The sequence below is a fragment of the Eubalaena glacialis genome, chromosome 12 (assembly GCF_028564815.1).
Source record: "Eubalaena glacialis isolate mEubGla1 chromosome 12, mEubGla1.1.hap2.+ XY, whole genome shotgun sequence".
NCBI classification, from domain to species: Eukaryota; Metazoa; Chordata; class Mammalia; order Artiodactyla; family Balaenidae; genus Eubalaena; species Eubalaena glacialis.
Genome location: NC_083727.1, coordinates 20,748,744 through 20,772,991, shown reverse-complemented (window position 1 = coordinate 20,772,991; position 24,248 = coordinate 20,748,744). Strand labels below are relative to the sequence as shown.

Here is a 24,248-nt window from a genome sequence, read left to right as displayed (position 1 = left end):
TAAATTGTGATAACAGTTCATATACCATGAAATTCACCCTTTGAAAGTATACAACTTAGTGGTTTTTAGTATATTTTCTCTGTTGTGCTGCCATCACCACACTCTTAATTTCAGAACAGTTTATCACCCTGAAAAGAAACCCACCACCCATTAGCAGTCCGTCCCCATTTCCCTCTCCCTTCCAGTCCTAGTCAGCAACTAATCTACTTTCTCCTTCTATGGATTTACTTCTTTTAAGTATTTCATGTAAATGGAATCACACAATATGTGGCCTTTTGTGTCTGGTTTCTTTCACTTGGCATAATGTTTTCAAGGTCCATCCATGCTGAGCATGTATCAGTACTTCATTCCTTTTTATGGCTGAGTAATATTTCGTGGGTGAATATACTACATTTTGTTTAGTAATTCCCCTCCCAATTGATGGATATTTGGGTTGATTCTGCTATTTGGCTCTTCTAAATAATGCTGCTATAAACATTTTTGTATAAGTTTTTGTGTGGACATCATATGTTTTCAGTTCTCTTGGGTTTAAATACCTAGGAGTGAAATTGTTGGTGCCCATTCGCAAATTAAGTTGTTTGTTGTCTTTATATGGAGCTTTGAGATATATGAAGTTTTAAAGGTTGGATTTACAGGTGTGTGTGTCTGTTAAATCATGCAACTCCAGGATAGTTATATACTTTAATTTTGATGTAGATTTAATGAAAGCTTTATAAAAACTTGATTGTCCAGTGTCTTCTGAGTATAATATTATTATATCAGCTTGAAGAACCAATTTGCATTGATCTGAAGTGTTTAAAATATATAAAGTAAGTCCTTTAAGTTATTTGATTGTATCTTAAACACTTCTTCAGATTTTACTTCTTCCTAGAATTCATTTAGTCACTTGTAGGAATATTTATTCATATTGCCTTTTGAGTGTCAAGAATGATACTAAGGTACTGAAATAAAATGTATGGGGAATAACAACATACAATTACGAACTGTAAAATGTTATAATTATTTTAGGATATGGATGTGATTTTGTTAATATTTATATCTCTCTCCCTCTCCTTCTCAAAATTCACATTACCCCTCCATTAAGGATTATTCAAGACACACATATAAACAAATCTCCCAGTTACATTAGGTACTTAAATAAATAAAGGTTGCTTGGAGGCCGTCTGTTAATTTTTCTTTAGGGTGTGCATGATGTGAACTGTCACGCTGTAAGTAACGGAGACATGCCTGTCGTGTTGTTCCTTGCAGCATTGCTGACAGACAGAGTGCCTTGGAGGGTGAGCTGAGGACAGTGCAGGCCTCTCGCAGGGATCTGGAGAACTTCCTAAAGTGGATCCAAGAAGCAGAAACCACAGTTAATGTGCTTGCGGATGCCTCTCAGCGGGAGAATGCTCTTCAGGACACTGTCCTGGCCAGGGAACTCACACAGCAGATGCAGGCAAGTGCACGGGGAGCTGCGCCTTGTATTTTAATTTTTGCTGTGCTCTTTTGATCCATCTACAGGCAAAATTTATTACCGTTCAAAGGTGAGGTTGTCACCTTATTTTGGTATGAAATCCATGCTCCCCTATGAATAATTGGTTTCTGGAAATAAGATGTATAAAGTACTTTCACTTAATAATTGAGGAAAAAACACCTTGTTTTATGGGAGTAATAGTTTTTTATTTAGACTTACAGGCTCATAACTATTCTATTTTTCTGTCATTTTAAGCCCTATTACAGTTAGCCTTATTGAAGCCTGAATGATAAGGGCATTTCCTCTTAACAGGAAGTTGTTTCTTTCTCCATTTATTATAAATACTTAATATAAAAGCTGCAAAGGCTCTGTGGCTTAGTATACAACCAAGAATATTAGGCTTGAGGGTATTACTTTTATGTCTTTAGCTTGATAACTATGATTGTGAATGCAGTCTGAGGTTCAAATTTTCTTCTACATGAAATGTGATAACACAAAATCTTTCCTTGAAAAAAATATTTGAGGAATCTAATGAAGCATATCTGAATCTTTTTTCTGCCCCCAAGTATAACTGCTTCAGTGCCCTTGAATTTCCCATTTTCTTTGTGCAGAATGACCTACTCTTGCCCATCACAGGCCTTCTCACTTAGAACTTGGTTTTAAACCTATTTCAATGGAGAAGACTCCTCGTTTACCACAGTTTTACATCTGATTACTTCTTTATGCCGTGCCATTCTCACAGCATTTTGACAGTTATTATTTCTGATATGCTTGTGAACTCATGATCCATTGTCATCTGATGCCTTTCTCCTCTTCTAGTTGATCACATGGTTCTTCAAGGGCAGAGATTGCATTATTTCATATTGTTGCCTATGCAGAGCTCTGTGTGGAAATTCTAAATAAATACTGACCACTGCCCTTGGACCCTAAAACTTCACCGTTACGAAATTCAGTATGATGACCTTTTCTGAATCCTTTCTTAGGAAATCTTTTCCCTTGAAACATCAGAATGTTAACAAATATGTGTGTGGGTCTGGTTGAAGGGTACAGAAGCTTTCTTGGAATTATTCTTACAAATTTTCTCTTAAGTTTGAAATTATTATCATTAAAAGTTATGAATTTTAAACAAAGACCCTTTTGGAATAGACTTATTAATAACTTATTCCCATGCATAAAGACTATTAGGGTGTTTTATGGTTGAATTCTCAAGATTAATTTAACAAAAATCTATGTTTACTTATACATTACTTCTTATTTCTTATTCATTGATTCATTGTATAATACACTTGTGACTTGATAATGAGAGTGAGCAGGTAAGTGTCAAAGATAAATCTGTTCTTTTTTGTCTTTTTTCTCTTACCCTCTGGAGTCTTATGAGATCGCCATAAATGTTAATTGATAAAATATTCAGCTATCATCTCATTTTTAGAGGGTTATAGAGGGTTCTAAATGTGGGTATGTGCTAGAATATATTATTTTTTATGACTTAAACAACGATAAGCCTGACCTATTAATGCTCATGGATACTCAATTTATGTAATGATGTTAAACTCAAAACATACCCAGGCTATGCACTCGAGAAGGTGACAGTTTTAGACAAAGAGCAAAGGAGGCTTGAAATGAACCTTGTTTTAGCAGGTCTAAAGCAAACCTGTTTTAGAGTTTAATAATGTCTTCCAATACATTTTATTCTGGGATATATTCTTATATAGCCAAAAATCTCTTCTCAATATTTAATGAATATTCAAATTGTGGAAGAAATACATGTAAATAGAGATGTTTAAAATTTTTCTGAATAAAAATAACTAAGCACAGGATTACTTGTCTTATGGCAACCAGCATCAAGAAAGAAAGGTTGCTGACTAAAATACATTATAACACGAATGATAAATGCTTCTCAAAACTAATTTAATGTTGCTAAAATAATCCATTTTGTCTCATAAGAAATATTAAAGAGGGCATTTATTAAGAGCCTATTAAAATCTATCTAAAGATAAACACATGCATTTGTTTATGTTTTGGATGTTTCACATTATGGTAGTTTGCATGATTTTTCACTCCCTTGCTCCTTTGTTACATACTGTTAATTTTAAAACGTTCTCTTCACTTTGTTAAAAAAAAATCCATGGCTTTGTTTTGGGCACCATATAGGTAGATGATTTTTAGAGACTTAGTACCATTTGCTGAGTATTTCTGAGGCAAAAGAATTTTAATTTTCCTTTGGGTTTTTGTATTAATGACTCTCCTTTTGTGTGAGTGGACAGTTAAAATGAAAACTTATTTGGAAATGGAAAGATATTTGTTGAAGAAAATGAATGTGGAAAAGCACCTGAAATTATAAAATAAATGTTCTGGTGGCATGGCGGTGGTGGTAGACATGTGTGCATAAGAACGATGGAATAAGGACCCTGGCAAGTATGTGCTCTGTGTGCAAGGGGTGTATGTAGAACTGCTTACACGACACATTCTGTGGTTGTACTTGCTTTGTGTCTCAACACAGCTGGATGCAGGGCCGTGGTAATATTTCATGGAGGTGAAGAAGTTTATTCTGTATTTGGTTTAAGGTGAATTTGGGTACATTTTGATAAAGCATAGTTTGGAAGCACAATGGAAGATGAAGATTAATTTCTGAGAGTATGCTATGATACATGCCATTTCTGGTAAGAATGGTTGATCACTTGGATTTACGAATTTATGTTTCACTGCCCTGCTGCAAGGCAGTTAGGTTTTTCTCCTCAGCAGAGGACTATTGGCAAGAGAAAACCTGATCTTTTAGAGACAAAAGCTCCTGGAGAGCTGAGCGGTCCAGATCATAGAGGGTCTTGTATGACTTGCTAAATATTTCATATTTTAACCTGGTGGCAATGGGGAAAAGTCCTTAAAGCATATTAAGCAAGGGAGTGTTGCAGTGGGATTTGTATTTTATAGGAATCTAGCCAGTGGCTTTATGGAGAGTGGGTTTGAACTGGGCAAGACTGACAGCCGAGCAGTCCGTTAGGATACTCTATCCATCTGGTCAGAGGTGATAATGACTAGAAATGAGGCAGTGACAGGGGGAATAGACCTAATGACTTGATAGTATGGGTAGACTAAGGGCGGGGGAAGGGGTACTAACAAAGAAGATTGCCAGGTGGTGTTAGAATCTGAGATTGGGAATATAGGAAAAGAAGTCAGGGCAGCAGTGCAAGTTAGTGCGGAGTGTGATGTGATGGTAAATTCCATTTTGACTATGATGAAATGAGGCATCTGAGTAACATCCAGGAGGAGATGCCTGCTATGCAGTTGTCACTGTGGATCTGATTCAGATGAGAGAATTTGGCCAAAGATGCAGAAACATTTTTTTTTTTTTCGCTTTTGAATAAAAGTCTATTATTGACTTCCCAGTCAGTTTATCTATTCATTCAAATGCATTTATTCTGAATTTTCATGCCCATATTCTAAGATATTATTATCATTTTAATTATATTTCAAAATACAAGCTTTACATTTTATCAGTGCCAGTTAATTAACATGCTTCGATTCTTTCCTGGGTAAAATTCTGTTTCCCTGTTGTCTTTCTGGGGTTGCTGTTTTTGCTCTCTGCTTTGGGATTATTATGTTTTCATCTCCTGTGTTCGCTTTCAGCCTAATTTTTATCCTCTTTTCCATAGGTGCAGACTTTAATTATTTAGATTGTTTCAGATTTTCCCCCGTACCCAGCTCCATACACAGCATAGTGTTTGGGGGGTATTACCTGTACTGTGGAAACTTCACCTGCTGGTTTAGGGACAGATATTACAACTTTTTTTTTTTTTTGATAACAACATTATTGGAATTTCGCATACCATACAATCCATCCATTTAAGTTGTACAATTGAGTTGTTTCTACAATATTCTCAAGGTAGTACAACCATCACCATAATCAAATTAGAACATTTTTGTCACCTCAAAGAGAAACCCTGTACCTCTTGGCTATCAATCCCCTATTGACAATTCTCCAACCCCTAAATAATCACTGATCTACTTCCTGTTTTTATACATTTGCCAAATAAATTGCTGTTTTTAATCACATCATTCACTGATGACCTCTTCCAATTTTGGCTTTATGTAGATATTTTGACATCGTTAGCCTATCCAGAGGGAGGCAGTATAGGTTCTCAGTATAGAGCTGCAGGGAAAAAGTAGACAAGCAGAAGCCCACAAAAACACTGTTTGATAAACACAACTCTATAAGACCCAATTTAGGGCTTTAAGTCATGCTAAAATTGAAGGACTGAGAAGGCAGGAAAAGTAAAGAAGAGAAACAAATATTTTTAAATGCTGCATTTCTTTTAAAGAATCATGACAATAGTAGAGAAAGGTGAAAATGCAGACCTACCCAGGTTATTAATTTGAGCAGGACACTGATAATGGGAAACCTCTGGGTTCTATTTCTGGCTGTGCCCTTTGGCCCAGTCATTTAATCATTCTGGGTTATTTTGCTTATTTCCTAACAGTATTTTACCCCAATTGATATTTATAATGGTATTCAAGCTGAAGTAGAAAATTTATCTGAAATGTATACATATAAACATAAAACCCCAAAATTCTGTACTGCGTTTTTCTATCTATATGATATATATCTATATATCTCTCTCTATATATATCTCTCTCTATATATATACTGTCTTATATTTCTTACTCATAAAAGTAAAACAGCATTATGGCAAATAAAATGAGGTGAAGATTCTGTCTAAGGGGAAATATGATAATTTGGAATGTTAATAGTCAATTACAGACTTTGTTGTTTTTTTCTAACCTTACTGTTTAATTAGAGGAGTCTTAACCTAACATTGGAAATTCGATTTCTGATGGCTTTCCTCCTAAGCAGGCATCTGAGAGCCTGTAGATGACTCTGCTTTTAGGGTATCTTAGGTAAAGCCACATACCCCCTGCAGGTATTTTTTGTTTTGTTTTAGATGATCTTGTTCTGAGACCTGTGTGGAGGTGATTTATTAGCACTCAGCATCTGGGCTGATATCATTAGAGTCCAGTACCCTTCTGTTCTGCTCAAGATTTGTAATGGGCTCTATTCACTCATCCCACAGAACACAGCCAGAGCTGCATTTAGTCGGGGAGCGAACCCATCCCTCTTTAGAATGAGAGAGTGAATGCCACTCGATCGTTTAATATAAGCCCGCTACAAGGCATGCATCTTGGTGATGTGTTGAATCTCTGCTCCCAGGGGATGTCTGCTTTGTATCTGCAGCTTTAACGTTTCACTTAATATCCTTTTTGGCTACCTCTCGCCCGCAGCAGGCAGCGTTTTGGCTGCCCAGCAACTTGCTTCATTGTCTGGCCGTGCCGGGCTGAGCAAGTACTGGCTGTGAGCATCTGCTGGGGGCTTTCTGGGTGGCGTTTGTGTATGTTTTTTAAATTGAGAAGAAGTTGAAGGAATACCAGCCTTCATTTGCCTAGCACCTAAGTCCCCTGTATTTTTCAAATGCTTTCCTGGAAACGAGCATGCTCAGAGAACTGGCAAATCATTGTCCAGTGACCGGGAGGAAATGATCATTGCTCTTCATTTATAATGCAAATTCTGAGGTGTCTGCAGAAGTGTGGTAAACTTAAAATGATGGCTGTGGTGAGAACGTCTCTGCAGAAAGTTGTGGTTTTGTTACATCGTTTACAAAGGATGGCAGTTTCTTCTCCTCGATATCAGAAGCTCTGTAAGGTAACTGAGTGATTGAAAATGAGGATCTCTGGTGTCAGACAATTCTACTGCTTCTCAGGATCTAAAATCTAATCTTTCAGGGTTCTTATCAAGGAAAGATTCCTTTTCTTAGTGACTGACTGTGAAAGCCATTAAAGTGAATTGCTTAATTAAATTTTGTTTAAGAATCAGGAACAAGTACTATTTTAGTGCATATTTTATTTTGCAATGGACAAAATCTTGTTTTTTTGAGAAGGGCTAGTGAACTGTTTAGAGAAAATACAGCAAAACTACATGCATTAAGACCTGTTACCTCTGAGATACTTGTGGTCTTAATAGTAAATGGCAAATTAATCTTAAGTAAATGTCAGTAAATTTTTTAAAAGTTTAAAATAATCTTTGAGTAGGTTACTTAAAAACTGTTCATCTCTCTATAGTTAATTGTTTATCAATTAAAAAAAATTAAAACACATTTTAGAAACTACTGGACTTCATCTTATGGTAAAATATTCCCCATATTCTTGAATCTTCATATACTATAGTTAAACGTGAAGAACTGAATTTTATTTGGACAGGTGGATTAAGTACACTTTCAGAAGGCAACTTGTTTGACAGTTGCAAATTTCAAATACTACGTCATCCTAAACATAAACCATGGAATGAGCTCCTATATTTGTTTTAAAAGTTAGCTATTATATTTTTGATCATGGTTTTGTTTTATTTAAACTAGGTGCATACTATCTCATTACTTTTGTCAGAAATTGGAGTGATTTAAGAAAGGAAGGGAGGAATTATAACCGGAATGCTAAAGCAATTTATCCAGCACTGCAGTACAATATACTTCCTTCATTTCATGTTCTTAGTACCATTCTCAAGAATGTATCTTGTTGCCCTATTAGCTGCCCAAACTCATTTGTAATTGGAACAACTGTCTCTAGGACAATGTTATTTTTCTGATGTGATAAAATAGGACATGAGCACCTAGATCGTGCTTATTATATGGCAGTGGATTAGAGGGGAAAAGCAGAATTTTATTAACTCTATCATATATTCTTATTTCTTACAGTTTGGTCAATTAAATGTATTTCTGTCTGGAATCTTTTTTTTTTTTCTGGAAAGTTTTAGGAGACAGATTAAGGTAGTGGGCATTCTTTGCAGAGATACTTAGAAGTGTTTTCATTTGCATAAGAAGTTAATTAAAACTTAATACAACTTAATTTATTCATTTGTAAGAATTCATAAATTATTTATTTTAATATGTTGTGTTTTGGTGCACTTCAGAGAATAAATTTATTCTGGTAAAATGTTTATGTAGTTCATGAACAAGCAGTTTTGATAATAGGGAAGAAAAGCTCATTCACTAATGCATGTTATTTTATCCTTTTAATCTACAGGTATGAATATATAAAACATCTTGTTTTATTAGCTGGATCATTTTTCTGATCCATTTGTATGCATACTTTCACAAAATTAGGTATTTTCCTCAAGTCATGTGACCAAGGTATTAAGATAGTCTAAGGTGAAAAGCGGAAGTTCAAATACTGGAGAAGGTTGCTTAATTAGTTTCATAATCATACCCCAGATTAACACAAGTTAAGTTAATGAAGTCATTGGATAAGTTAATTCCCAACAGAAATACTCTTTGGGCAGACTTCTTGAGATTATAATTTCCTACAGAAACCATTAAATTTAAATGTTTGGCATTAAATGTTACTTTTTTCTCTTAGAAAATTAAAATTTGTATTATTCTCAGTTAAGATGTTGTCTTTCACATTTCTTTTCTCAAAAGCAAGATTTACAACTGTCCAGATAACGAAATGAGAGATCTACAATTCCAGTACTTTCCAGCAGGTGTCAATATAAGGCAGTGATACATGAAATTTGGCTGAAGAACCGGAAATTTAAAATAGGAAGTGGCAAAATTCTATGAAATAAATATATTTTATTTGCTTGGTTATATTTTGAAAACTGATCTTAATTACTGAACTCTATTAGGTCATATAACATGAATAAAAGTTTTAGTTGCAGAATTGCATATTAATTAACAGTTGCCATCTCAAATACTGACATGGGTAAAGTATCTATACCAACTGAAAGTATTTAACTGTATTTTAATTATCAGTAGTCTATGTGTAATACTTAAAAGTTTAAAAAAGTTTGCTATTCATTTACTTTAAGACACTATAAATTCTTTTCCCCTTAAATTTTAAATGCTATCATGACTTTATCTCTCCCTATACCTTCTACATTCTCTAAATTTAGTTTCTTAGAAAGGAAATGCTAAAGGTTCAGTGTTTCTTCATAAAAAGATAGAGGCAGTCTATTGTAAATACATTTACAGACTGAAATGAATGGGAAAAAGTTTTAGGAGACATGACTATTTTAAATTCATATTTGCGTTTTGAAATCCAGTGTCTGTTAATATTTTATCCCCTTTTTTATTCCTCTTATAGGATCTCTGCTTTTACATATTATATGGAAATTCAGTCTTTCATCAGACTTTTTCCTCTGTGATACCTTATCTTTCTTTGCTTATGTTCATACATCTTTCGTCTATAGGAAAATAGCTTATGAATGACACAATTGGAAATTTGTGTTGAATATTCTCATTTTGTGTTTTTTTCCTGTACGTTTTGAAGATTAGGGAGGAATGAAAAGAGGCACTTGGAATTTATAGCTCTTGGAGTTAAAATATCCTTTTCCCCTTCTCTTAACCTATTTACACTTTCACTTGTATTTTTTGCATTTAAAAATATTTCCTCCTGGTCATACATCCCATAAAATTTGACAGGGTACTGAAACGTAAGTGCTGCTTACTTGAAGATATAACTAGCAGCATTGAAATTGCCCTGATGACCTAAAATCACCTTATGTTGGATGCTAATTTTTCCAGATATGGTGTTGATTGCTTAGTTCCTTTAAAATATTAATGCTATAAAAATAATTTTTCTTCTAATAGAGCACAGTAAAAGCAAAGGTGAATGTAAATGATTAAAAAATAAAGTTGACTTTTAATTTGTTTTCACTTTTATCTGATTATTTTGGGATATTTCATCACTAAATCTTTGCAGAAAAGCTGAATAAATTTATGTTTTATAAGTGCCGTTCTTTTCCTTAGTGCCAATTTTCATAAAATATTTATTAATTGAGGACATGGTAAAAGCAGCTTTTTGTAAAGTAGATTGAGATATGAGCCATTATAGAAAAATGAGAAAAATATAAAATTAGTGTTATAAATTGAATTCCTCATGATTTAAGCATTTAAAAAATTTTGATTTAAGTAATATAACTTCTATTTGCCTGCATATATATATATATATATATATATATACGTAACTCACTTTAGCTTACATGGTTTTGATCACCTCCAAACCTTTTGATCAAGTAGTCCTATCAGTAAAAATACTTTAAATATATGTGTGTGTACATATATATATATTCATATAAAAATTATACATATATGCCATGGTAAGATTCCATGTTAAATATTAGTAGAGTGTAATTTTGTTCTTACTTTCTACTGTTCTCTTCTTGCACCCCAGTTGGTAGTCTTTTTCTCTCTATGTGGTATATACACACATTTTGGTGCTACTGATTCATCCGTACAGTGAAACTCTGACTATTCTTAACCTAGTCTTCTGGAGCGCTCAGGCTTTCAGAACAGTGCTGATCTCAAAGTCATCCCTGAAAAACCATGTCTCCTGTGGTATCAGAGCAGCTGCCTCTGAGCACTCTGTGAACAGAGACCAGAAGATTCTACCCAGCAATCTGATTGACAGGTGATGTCTACAAAAGTCTTGCTGTGTGTGTGTGTGTGTGTGTGTGTGTGTGTGTGTGTGTATGTGTGTTCGCATGTAGACAACAGAGAGCTATGTGGAGGCTTATGGTGCCGAAAAGCAAAGGTATATGATGACAAAGGCACATCATCTCTGAACAGATTTTCAGATTCACTGAAGAAGTATGTTTACATACCACTTTTCATGTACGTGTGTGGGTCCCCTTTATTTAGAGATAGTTAAGGTTGATTATGTGCTTTTAAAGAAGACACAGAGTGGAATGGTGTTCTTCAAATGATTTACACCCCATATAGTTAAATTTTATGCTTCCTCCCCCCCTTTCCCTCCCTTTTTTTTTCTTGGAAAATTCTGCATTCCTTGAATAATTAAATCCTCGAGTGTTCTAGAGAAATGGAACTTTACTTTGTCATGTTCTGAGTATTGAGATGTATATATTTGAAGGTCAACTCTCAGATTCCCTCAGTTTCTTTCCGTAATCAAATCACACACATATTGTTTGAACCATAGGAAAGGTCAGAGGTCTCTCGCCTGGAGGTAGAACTCCAGTTGATCACATGAGCACTGTCTCTTCTCGGTTGTGTGAGAAACACGGTTTGGTTAGTTCAAAACATTTGTGAAGCCTGAGGTATTTAATGGAAAAAAGTGCCAAATGTGAAAGGATTTGCCTACATCTCACCCATCTCCATAGATGTCCCGGATATGTTGCCTCAGGGCTGTATAGACACCTGGGCAGATTACTTCCCTTTCTTTCGCTCTGTTTCTGTGCTTTTTCAACGGGTTGAGATTACAGCTGAAAGTGAGGCAGGTCAAGAGAGACAGTACCTACATCCCTACTTGTCATCAGATGTTTTCCTCTGGCTTCCAAACGCAGCAGCACTCTTTACATGACTCCCTGATCTCTGTTTTGCCACAGCTCCCCAAGTCAATGTGTATCTTAAAATTATTTTTTGAAAGTTATCAAATTAACATTTTGTTAATCAGAAAACTCATGCTATCAATGACTTTTAGCTAAAAGCAGTATAATCAGGTATGATGTAATGGTTTTCCAATTAACTAAAAAAAATTGAAACCATTCTACAGGATTGCATTTTAAATAGCTTTTTAACAGCCAAGATATCATTATTTGTGTAAGTCTAGATATGTAATCTACAAATCAGGGACAGTCATTCTGACAGTGTTGGAATAGCATTATGGATATGGATAAAAGGTCTCCTTTACTTTTAGAGTATCTAAATTTGATAATTTGTGACTAAAATATTGATGATTTGTGTTTATGTAGGGTTAATGTTTATTAAATTTCAAGAGGAAATTTCCAAGCGGGATGCACTGCTAGATTTTAAATGTACAGACATTATCCACTCCCTTTACTAGTGACTGTGAGCACTTCCAGCTTCTCTTAGTATATTTGGTAGTTTATTTTTAGCCCTTTAAAATAAGCAATTAATAGAACTCCTATCATAGAGATAGGAAGATATAGAAAATTTCATGCTGTGGTAGCTTTCTCAGTTTCACAAAGTTTATTCATTTCTGGGCAAGGTAAAATGAGTCCAAATAATTGAAATCGGAAAGCATATGAAGTGCATCGGAGGGTTTCTTTTCATTTTTCTTCTTCTAGTTTGTTCAGTTCTGTGGAATTCTAGATTAATTTATTAAAAAGCTCACTTATAAAAGCAGACAGAACCTTTTAATGCTTAATAAATAATAGGCTGATATGAAAGTAGATCTAGATAAAGCTTGAGCAAGAATTTTGGAAAAACATCGAATGGAAGAACACACTGAACTGTTTCCACAATAGACTATTTTACTTTTGCTTTAAGAAAATTGAAAGAGAAGTGGTTAAACACAGCAATAAAATAACTGCAAGCTTCCGTGACTGAAAAAAGTCTTGTTACTACTGATGTAATTTCTTTTTAGTTTTAGAGTGTTTTAGAATTTACAGAGTATTTTCTCATGTATTTTCTCATCAATACATATGGTATTAGTTAATAATTACATGATTATCCTTAAGAGCTAGGTAGGAAAGAAATTTGTCAATATTCCCATTTAACAAGTGGAGAAGCAGATTTTGTAAATTGGCAGGTTAAGAAATACGTCAGTAATTGCTCAGCTAGTATGTGGCACAACTTGAACTAAACATAGGTTTTTGGATTCCAGATTCAATGTCTCTTTACACTTAATTTCAGATAGCTTTAGGAATTATACTGGACTACAATGAGCTATGCATTTATCGAAGGTACAGAAAGAGAAATCACATTAACTAAGTAGTAGGTGTTTAATTCTAAATTATCTTTATGTACATTTCATTTTCAATTATCTTTATGTAAATTTGTAACAGCATCCTTTAGAGTCATGAGCTATAGAATCCTGGAGCAAGGGATGTTGGAAACCATTTGATTCATCCATTTCATTTTACAGATGAGGAAATAGATCATCTATAATGGATATTTTATTGCTGCTAGTTTTGTGAGGTGGGGATGTACTTGTTTTCTCCTAGAAGTTTAAGCAAAATGAAATATGTTCTTTCAAAACTATTTTGATATATGAGTTCTGGCTGTATAATTTTAAGAGAACAAAGACTTTGTTCTAGTTTAAATTTGTACATTGGATGCTTTTTTAATGGGCTCATTCTGTAGATTTGAGAGGATGGATTCGTTCATTTTAATGCAAATTTTAGCATAGTTAGTTTTAGTTTTTGATTCATAATTTAGAGTTTCTGTACCAAAAGTATTGAATTATGTCTTCACTGAGCCTACTTTTCTATACTCAAATATAGTTTTTTTAAATTATTATATTTAAAAGGGCATAATAGCTCCTTGAAAATTAAATTAAAAAGCCAACTAATTTTCTAGACTGGAGTTTTCTAATAAAAATTTTGTCTTTTTTTTTTGCAATTCAACTCAAAGATCATGAATTGAATGGCTGTCGTGTGCCACAGGTACATGGTAAGCAGCATAAACATAAACACAGTGTTGCATTTTCCATGAAAAACAAGGAATTCAAATAACTTGTTCTGAAGCATTTTAATGGTTAAGAGAGTTGCTGCTAGTCTAGAATTAGACTGTGCGAATTCACATAATCCTGGCTTTGCTACTTAGCAATGAGGTGACATTGGGCAAGTCATTTAGCATCTCTGTGTCTCAGCTTCCTTTTCAGAAAATGGAGTTGGAATTAGTCTCTCTCTTTCAAAGGGTGGTTGTGAGAATTTTAAAAGTTAAAAGTTTTATCATTTATAAAATGTTAAAAGAGAGCCTGGCACATAATAAATACCGTGTGTGTTGGTTACTCAGAGTTGGTTATTATCACTATTACCATGATTGTTCTCACGCGTTGATGGTGTGTGGATCAAACGAGATGATCCACGTGATGTGCCCAGCATAGTGCCTTGAACATAGAGATTTCCTAATGTCTCTGGGCGTTGGGGTGTTATCATCATCCTTATCATCCTTATCGTTGAAGGAACCTTTAGATCTTAACAAAGGGGTTCACATTGCAGTTGTCCAGGGAACTTTTCCAAAAGCTTCATGCTCCATAGATTTTGACTTGCTGGGTCTGAGGTGCAACTTGGGCCATCCCTGCTTTTAACAATGGGGTAGGAAAAAAATCTTTGACATTTTTCTGGGGTTATTTTCTCTGTTTGAGATTCCCCTTGAAGAAGTGCAAGAAGAAGCTTCCCTTGACCAATAAGCTTGTGACAGAAACTCTTATAGGATGAGTATTCCCCAGTTTATGAGGGCTCTTCTAGATTAGTGATTAGACTCCTAGACGGCAGCTAAAAATCTAGTTAGCACACAGTGAAACTGATGTAATCCTGATTTCCATAAAACATTATATTAAAAAGAAGTCCTGTTCCATTCCTGGAAACTGAACAAAGCAAAGGAAAGGTTATCTTTACTGTGACTGATACAGAAGGAAACAAACATGCTTGCTTAGAAGAGAATGGAAAGAAATACAGAGACTCTTAAATGTATTCTCAACACTTTTAAGAATTATTTTGATGCCATCAATTTTGAGTCTAAGTTTACCCCCAAAACATCTGAATTTACTGTTCTTGGTATAGGTATACTATTATTTGTAACCTTTTATGTAAAGCTCTTGATACTTGGATAAAAAACAATGGAGGATAAGTTGTTTTACTTTTCTCAGGGCACTCTTTGCAAGAGTTTAAAGAGATAGAGGAAAAGGGAACTTTTTTTGGTGGAAAAAACATTATCTAAGATCATATTTACTCAGGGTTCAGAATTTTAAAAGACCAAGATGTGTGTGCACCTACTGACATCCCTCATGCCAGTATGATTGTGATATGGGAGCATGGGAAGTATTGTTTGCCATTAGGTTTCCTTTGGAATTCTATAGCCTGCCTTTCAAACTTTACACACCATTAATGTTTTTCCATGCCATTAAACCTTTTGTTATATTGTGATATTTTTAAATAGTGTAAATAAAAATTCTATTGAATGGCTGCAGGATAATTTATTTAAGGGATTCATTATGGTTAGATAATTAGGTTATTACCAATGTTCTCATGATAAATAATTCTGTGATGAACATTGTCATAAATCATTGAGACCATCCTGATTATCTCCTGGATATGTTTTTAGAATAGAATAACTGGATCAATTGGACATTTAATGATGTTTGCTATATAGTGCCAGATTTCCCTCTTGCAAGGTACTAGGTATTTACATGCCCACTAGCAGCTTGAATGCTAATTTCCTGTATCTTCCCAGAAAATACGTGATATCAATTAAAAATATTTTATGAAATTGTTAGATGAAAAATGAAACCATGTTGTAGAATATAAACTAAAATATAGTGATGTTAACTGATTTGCTGAATTGTGGGAACAAGTAGTCTATTCCAAACTCTCTGAATTCCAGATACTGGGCTGGGAATCCAAACACTGTAATGTCTAAAATGGGATGTGAGAAATATCATATAATAAAGTTAAAAGCTGTTTGAACACAGAAGAAAGAGAGTATATTTTAACTTGAAAATGTAAGAGAAGAGTTTAGAGAAAAGGTAATACCTAATAGGGATCTTGAGAGTAGAGAGAGTTGAATAGAGTAGAGAATTCTGGGAATAGACAACTCAGTGAGCAAAGACATAGGGCACAGAAGTGCACTCTTTGTATTCAGAGAACACTGGGCACTTGTTTACCAGAAGTGGCTATGAAAATCACTCATTAACATTTTCATCTCAGTAAAAAAAATTACTCTTTTGATTGCCAGCTATGTATGTCAGATCGTTGACTTTTGACTGTTTCCAAAATTTAGACCAGTTTTAATGAAAAAATGTTTGTGAATTTTGGAGATATTCAAACATGGAGAGTGTTTCCAAGAAAGAATTCTAAAATGAAAAATTATATAATACTCATATCTTTGAAATAAGAACATAGTTCTTTTGAATGTCTTCTTTAAATGGAACAACCTTCCTTTGGATGTAAGTCATTTTGGTATGATAGTGACAAAAAAAGTTACACTTTTACTTGTAACTCAATTGATGAGAGAATGACACAATTTTTCAAGCAAAAATGAAAATAATTCACAGTAGCACTCTATCTAGTATTAATCTAAATTATAGATTTAAAAAACTTTAGAGTATGTAGAAATCGTAGAAATTATTTAACCAGTTTTCTCATTTTATGTATGAGGAAACAATGCCTTAATATTTATGTAGAACTTTATTCTTAATGTGCTTTAATATTTTATGCTGTGCAAGGTCACACAGCCAAGTGATACTTGGCTACATATTTAAGTTTCCAGGAGATTACTCTAGTGTCCATTACATTTTATGTGTTCTTATTTTTATAGAATTTATATTTAACTTTGCCTGGTATTAAAATTCACTGTGTATTTCTCTGTTTCACCTTCTGAATTATTGTCAATTTCTTGAATTTGGGGCCATATCTTATTTTAAAAGAGTGTTTTGAACAGAGCAAGTATTTATAAATATTGAATAAATAACCCAAATTTCAATTTTTCCTTAGATTTACAATGTTATAATGATAAGTAAAAATGCTATACTTTGACTCTTTATTTTTTTAAATAGCTTTATTGAGATGTACAGTAATTCACATATAATTCACTCAAAGTGTACAATTCAGTGTTTTTTAGCATATTCACAGGGTTGTGCAACTATTACTGCAATGAAATTTTAGAACATTTTTGTCCTCCCCCCAAAAAAGAAGCCCCCTACCCATGAGAATTCTTTATTTCCTCCCCTCCATTCTCCCAGCCCTAGGCAACCACTAGTCTACTTCCTGTCTTTACTGCTTTTTAACATTAGATTGGGAATAAGAGTTTGAAACCATAAATGTTAGGTAAAAAGGGTGGAAAAATATTTCAAATTCATTATAAATTTACTACTTTATCTTATAGAATTTGACAGTTTTGGGGGTGTTAATTATTAATAATAATTAGGACAGCTTTTGTTAAATAATTTGTAAACTTTATAGCACTTTTTGTTAAATAATTTGTAAACTTTAATTTGTGAACTATAAAATGTGTAATTTGTTTTTCATGTTAGTTCTTTAGAGTACAGTAAAAGTGAAGTAGCATGACAAAAATGCTGAATTTGGAATCAGAAGACCTCAGTTTGATTGTTTTATTTGCTGTTTGATCTATTGTGATGCTCGAGTGCTGTATCAGTCCTCAGTTTCTAGACAGTGGGAATAATATGCATTCCATTTACTTTAGAAAGGTAGTATAGGATCGTTAAGTTAATGTTTATGAATTTGCTGTACAGGGCTAGAGTATTACTAAACGGAAATATTAAAATTTATGTAATTTCTTATTCTGTAAGCAAACAAAAACAATGACAGTATTTATTCACATGCTTCACTACTGTTGACTGCTGGAATCATTTTTGAAATAGTGGAAGAACATGCTAGATAAAAGCTTCTATTTGTCTCAACTCAGGCGGCAGAATGTTGAATACCAACCACCACATATCTTTCTGCAATGCAGGGTCATTTCATTTTTCTTCTTTTCTAGGGCACCAAGCCAGCTTCCATATTAAGATACATTCTCTGCCAGCAAAATCATACTATTTCCAAACAACTTAGATTCACATTGGAGCTACATGAAAGGGACCATGTCTTCTGAGCAGGACTAATGGCCCCTGAGGCATCAGTTATCTAGTCAAAAGAAATATTCTGAAATTTCTATTTAATCCAGAATTAGGGCAGCCATAATTTTTATAATCTATACATTATTTATCTCAGATGCTGGTGGGCACAGGTAAGATTTGGGGAGGCTTGAGGAAGATCTTTCTTGAATTTCAATAATTAAACTTTCTGATGATTCCCAGATGATTTTTGCCTAATCTCTATTTTGAGAGTGAGGTTTTGATAGGTACTGAATAACTTGAATTAATGACTGTAATGACTGAGTGCTATTTTGCATTAATATTTGAAGCAAATCCTAGGTTGCTTCGTTACATAGCCTGTCATTGTGGGAGATACGTGGTATGCTGGTAAACAAAGGGCAACATTTGCTCTTTTTGAAGTAATTGCTTCTAATGGAAGCCTAATGACCTATTATGCTTATTTATAAAAGCTGAGCAGCAAATCTTGATAGGAAGCTATTGAAAGATTGGAGAAATTATAATGTAAACCAAAATCTCAGGAAGTCTCATGTGGTTGAGAATCTACACTTTATGACAATTAAATAGTTCAATAATTTACTTGTGCCAAATGTCACCCTCGCTTTAAATCTGGAGTGATTTCTAGAAGTGCATCCATAGGACTGAGCGTTGGGGTAGAGGGCTGCTTCTGACCAGTTGTCTTGCACCTTTTAGGGGTTTTAAGGTTTCTCTGAATTTCATATGCAGATTGAATAAGCCAGTGAGAGAAGTTTTCTTGTGGGTATTGAAATGATAAAGCCTTGTAACCAATGGTGACATTGGGTATTTTCAAGTTTAGTACCCTCATTTTTTAAAGGTGAGAAGGCAGGCTTAGAGAGGTTAAGTGATTTGTCTTAGGACCTATTAATAGTGGCGATGGTTGAATTGTTTTGATAAGGGTATATTCTATTTTTGGATTTTATGGGCCTGTATTATAAAAGTATATTTTATAGGTTCTTGAGATAGACTGACAGCAAGTGAATCAAGTAGTTGGTATGAATGATTTACCTGAAGATGATTCCCAATAAATAAATAAATAAAAATGTAACTCTTTAGGTAAAACACGTATGGTAACATCTTACCAGTTGTTAAATCTGGTTGTCAGTATATGAGTGTTTATTTTACTATTCTTTTCAACTATCCTCTATGCTTTAATATTTTCATGATAAAATGTTTCAAAAGCAGCAGCAACTCTACTATGATAATGGTTGAAAAGATTACTTGAAGCTCTGCAGACTTAACTCTTGAGGATCTTTTAAAAAAATCAATTGCTCTCTGTGCATTTTTCACATTTTGTTAACTTAAGACTGTGACAAATACAAAATAGCTTAAAAGTGTCTTGATTTACCTGATGATAAATATTTGCTCTGTAGCTTTTCATTCTTTTAGCTCATTTCAATTTGAATGAAAGGCATTTTAAAACTCTCATTTTTCCTTTTACAAAAGCTGCATATGCCTACTGCAAAAGTTTGTGACTTCACAAGGCAGGAAATATGTAGTCTTGATACCCTCATTTATTACAGTTTACTAATTCCTATAGAGATTAGAAAGAAAATTGTGCTCTATGAAAGCATTCATTCTTTAAAATTCAGTCTAATAGGAGAGTTTGGTTTGCATCCCTATTTAACAAGATTTTCCAAATCCTATTTGGAACTGGTAACTTTTGTTGAAGTCAATGGGGCCTTTTCATTTTGGGTGTTGACATAATGTCTTTGACTTTCACATTTGTCGAGGTTGGTAGAAGTTTATCAAGACGAAATTCTTAATTTCTTCATCCTGCTTGGGAAAGACGCATAAACTTTTATCACAAAAGCGATTTACTCCTAATAGGTTATTACAAAGACCATTCATATTTGCATCTTTTTGTTTTAATTTTCGCATTTCTTCTGAGTTGCTGTTTAAAGCTGCTGCTTTATAATTTGACTTAATCACATGTGGTGTGGTTCTTTCAGGACACATGCTATTATCTTTAAGCTTTTTGTCTTTGATACCTCAATATACATAACACTTTTCACATTGCCAGATAAACTGAAGTTTCTCATCTGGTGAAAGAATGATAGAAATTGTAATGTTTGAAACCTGGAGTTGCTCCTTATTTACTGAAAATTGTGTGGAACACATTTTATACTGTGTTCTAAGTCTGAGTTGGAATGGCATATTCTTTTTTTTTTTTTTTTTAACTTTTTAAAAGATTTTATTTTACCTTCATTTATTCCATCTCCAATGTTTCCTTTTTATTTTTTTATTTTTATTTTTTATTTTTTTATTTTGAAGTATAATTGCTTTACAATGGTGCATTAGAATGGCATATTCTGAGACTATAAATAACTGGAAGAGTTGGGAGATTTCAAAATGTACTTATTTATTTATAACATGTTTGTGCTCTTGATTAATTGCTCTTGATTAACCTCCCTGCTCTTTAAATTAAATCAAAATTAACAAATATTTATTGCAATCTGGGAGAAACCTCATTAGAGGCTCAAAGCACTGTGTAAAACAGTAGAACATTTCCTTTAATAAAAGCCAGAAATTGAAGACTGGGAATCCACCACCCCATTTCCTGATATATACCTATTTAGGACAAGTGTGTATCAGGAAATGAGGTGGCAGGTTAGGGCTGGAAGGAATTGAGGAAGGGTACTCATTTAAATATTTCTCCATGTTATATTATCTTTTGGGAGATTAAATAAAGAATTAGGGTATAGTTGACCCTCATTACCCACGGGTTCTGTATCCATGTAGCCAAAGCTCAAAAATCTTTGAAAAGAGAAATTCCAGAAATTTCCAGAAAGCAAAACTTGAATTTGTGGTGCACCCAGCAACTATTGACATAGTATTTAGAGTGTATTTACATAGCATTTACATGGTATTAGATATTATAAGTAATCTAGAGATGATTTGAAGTATGCGGGACGATGGGAGAATGTGCATAGGTTATATGCAAATACTGTGCTATTTTATATAAGGGACTTGAGCATCCATAGATTTTGCTATCTCTGATGGTCCTGGAACCAATCACCTGCCAGGTACTGAGCGACGACTTTACTTCTGAAACAGTGAGGGATAGTGGAGGGAACCCTGGAGGGGGAGTGAGGGAGTTATCTTTCTGTACATAAAAGCTGTATTGAATGAAATGGGTATGTCACTTACCTTGCTGAACCTTGGTTTTTCATTTTGAAGTTGATATAAAAATTGTTTTTTAGAAAAAGCTGTGAATTATACTGTTGTCAAAGACAGTAAAGGCAGTCAGCTTTTAAACATGCATGTGCATGTATAGCAAACCACCTTTAATTTTGTTTGGCAAATTGAAGAAGATTTCATTAGTTTTAAAGATAGCATTTACATTTTTACTCCTGGATATATTAAAAAGAAAGTGCTCTTCTTGTAAAATGCAGAAAGAAAGGAGGACGAAAATAAAACTTACCAGTTAATTCAGCTGCTCAGGAGGGAATGTTATTAACATCTTCCTCTATTTCATTTTACTTTTCTTTTCTTTGTATAAATGTATTTGTATAAAACATATTTATACAAATTTGGAATCATATTTATATCATGCCTTTTGCCTTTTTGAATATTGATTTTTCCTTTCATAATAGTATTTTATAAGCATTTTTATATTTCTTTATATTAAAAAATCATGATTTTTTTTAATGGTAGTGTTAGATATTCCATTGTACTATGTGAACTGGGCAAATGACTTTTTTCTAATTTTGACCTTACAATGCTGCAATGGATTCTTTCTGTATAAACCTTTGACTGTAATGGATTGTGATTTTTTTTGTTAGGATGAGTTCATATAAGTGGCTCTGCTGGATCAAAAGCTGTACACTGTCAGGTGGCTGTCCCCAAATATACTCCTATAGTGTATGAGAATATTGGTTTCATCATACTGTTGTTAGCCAAGACTTTTATAATTTTAAAATATTTGCCAATTTGATAAATAGTTTTACATTGCAATCACTGATTACTTGTAACAATTTTTCCTTATATTTATTGGCCCTTTGTCTATGACAAAATTTCAATTTCCTTTGAGCTGTTTTACAACTGTTTGATATTTCCACACTTGGTCAACATCTATTTGATGTTACAGAATTCAAGTTTCTTGGGAAGCAGTTCCATCATTGAAGTTATGAAGTAAATAGTTTCCTAAGTATTTGAGAGCAAAATAGCAAATCTCAGTTCCTACAGTAAAAGGTTCTGACATCTTATGAAAAAAATCAGATATTCCAATGATTTCTAAAAGATGTTGATTCACAGATATATCTGTTAGTCCTCAAAATAAAAGCAGAAGTTGCAAGCATAGTGGTAGTATTATTTAAACAATTAATATTTTCTTGGAAATTCACATATATTTTTAATTAATTCTAAAAGGGTCTAGTCCACTCCTGACACAGTAGTGTATCAATATTCATATTCTCCTAATATTTAAATAAATAAAATGTTTGAATTAAATGATTTTAGATATAGTTGAAATGTAAGACCTTCCAGAATATGAATTATGTCTGCCCTTGCATCTTTATCTCTAGTTCTGTTTCCATGTAATTCCAGAGCCTTTGATTTTTGATCATACTATTTTGTCACTTTCAAGCTGTATGAACTCTATTTCCACATCTATGTGGTAGTCGTGGTAATTCATATCTCTGAGAGTTGTCCATGAGACAGACTCTGCATGGCAAGGACCTACATAACACACAGATGTAGCAGGTCTCCCAAAAATGTTGTAGCTGTACCTCCCCTAATGGTCTTCAGAACGGCCAAACGGGATTATGAGAGAAAAAGAAGACTGGAAAGTAGGCGTAACTTCTACCTAATTATGAATGATCTAGTCTTAAGAAATCAATGACCTGATTTTAAGAGTTTAAATAATTAAAAATTGAATGTTATTTTAACACTTCATAAAATTATAGGCTGATGTGCAGGTATGATTGACATATAACATTAATAAGGTATTGTTAACTTTAGTCACCGTGCTGTACCGTAGATCCTGGAATTTATTCCTCTTGTAACTGAAAGCTTATACCCTCTGACCAACATCTCCCCATACCCCTACTCCTCAGCCCCTGGCAACCACCACTGTACTTTCTGTTTCTAAGAGCTCAGTATTTTCAGATTCCACAAATAAGTGAGATCATACTGTATTACAAGTGACTTATTATTATTCCACTAAAGATAGGTTCTTTATAAGGACCCGTCCTTCTTCCATCATCTGTCTCCTTAGTATAATGGATAGGACATTCTGTAATTGCTGCTTGATTCTAAATATTGCAGTTTGGTAGCATGTTTGAAGGCTTTAAAAAATGAAAACTGGGGAATTCCCTGGAGATCCAGTGGTTAGGACTCCGTGCTTTCACTGCTGAGGGCCCAGGTTCAGTCCCTGGTCAGGAAACTAAGATCCCACAAGCCGCGCAGTGCGGCAAAAAAAAAAAAAAAAAAAAAGTCTGCCAATATTTGATCTGAGCCTAGTCTCTTGTAGTGTTTATGGAAGGATACACTCATCATTGTCTATCGTTGGCTCCCCTACAGCTCTGTTGCTATTGAGTAAAATTCTACTGCCCTGAAAAAGTTTTTCCAGGTTCCCAGTGAACACAAGATCTCTCTTTGGCACTAGCTTGATATTACCTCTTGGGTCTTAAACTTGATTGTATTGCCTTTGTACCACCTCACAGGACCTACTCAATTCATCACTTATTTCTGACAGTTATATTCAAAACAACAAGGTACAAAATTTGTAACAAAAATAGATTTTTCTATGCGTCAAAATTCTATAGCACATCTGTCAAAGGTTTGCTATATACTGAAAATCACAGCCTTGATATCCAGCATTGGCACATAACAGATGTTCAAAAGCATTTGATGAAATGAATTAAGATAGAATATCAGTTGCTAGGCAGGGCATTGATAATAGAACTTCCCCTGCAATTTCATTGTTAAACTTCAATTCCAGATCTGTTCCCACTCTTCTTTCATTATGACTGAATAACTTTTCCCTTAGCATAACTTCGGTAAGAGGTGACCTGTCAATTACTTGTAGAAAGTTACTTAGAAATGAATATTCTATTTATTGTGTCACCTCTACTTTAAAAGGCTACAGGCCCATGTTTCTTGCAACTAATCTCAGAATTCTTTAACTTTAGTGTGTGCACCATTTTTTTTTAACCTTCATCTTTTATATATAACAACTGAACTTAATACTAGGTATGAA

The 24,248-nt window shown here is 33.8% G+C and overlaps 1 protein-coding gene across 7 annotated transcripts in view; it reads left to right on the top strand.

The window, feature by feature from the left end:
* The window catches only part of UTRN (utrophin), a 519,047-nt gene that overhangs the window by 272,592 nt on the left and 222,207 nt on the right, over positions 1–24,248 (top strand). For all 7 annotated transcript variants that reach the window (XM_061207128.1, XM_061207126.1, XM_061207127.1 and 4 more), the window contains one exon: positions 1,249–1,438. In XM_061207128.1, coding sequence (XP_061063111.1) covers positions 1,249–1,438 — 190 coding nt within the window. The remainder of the gene's footprint in view (positions 1–1,248; positions 1,439–24,248) is intronic.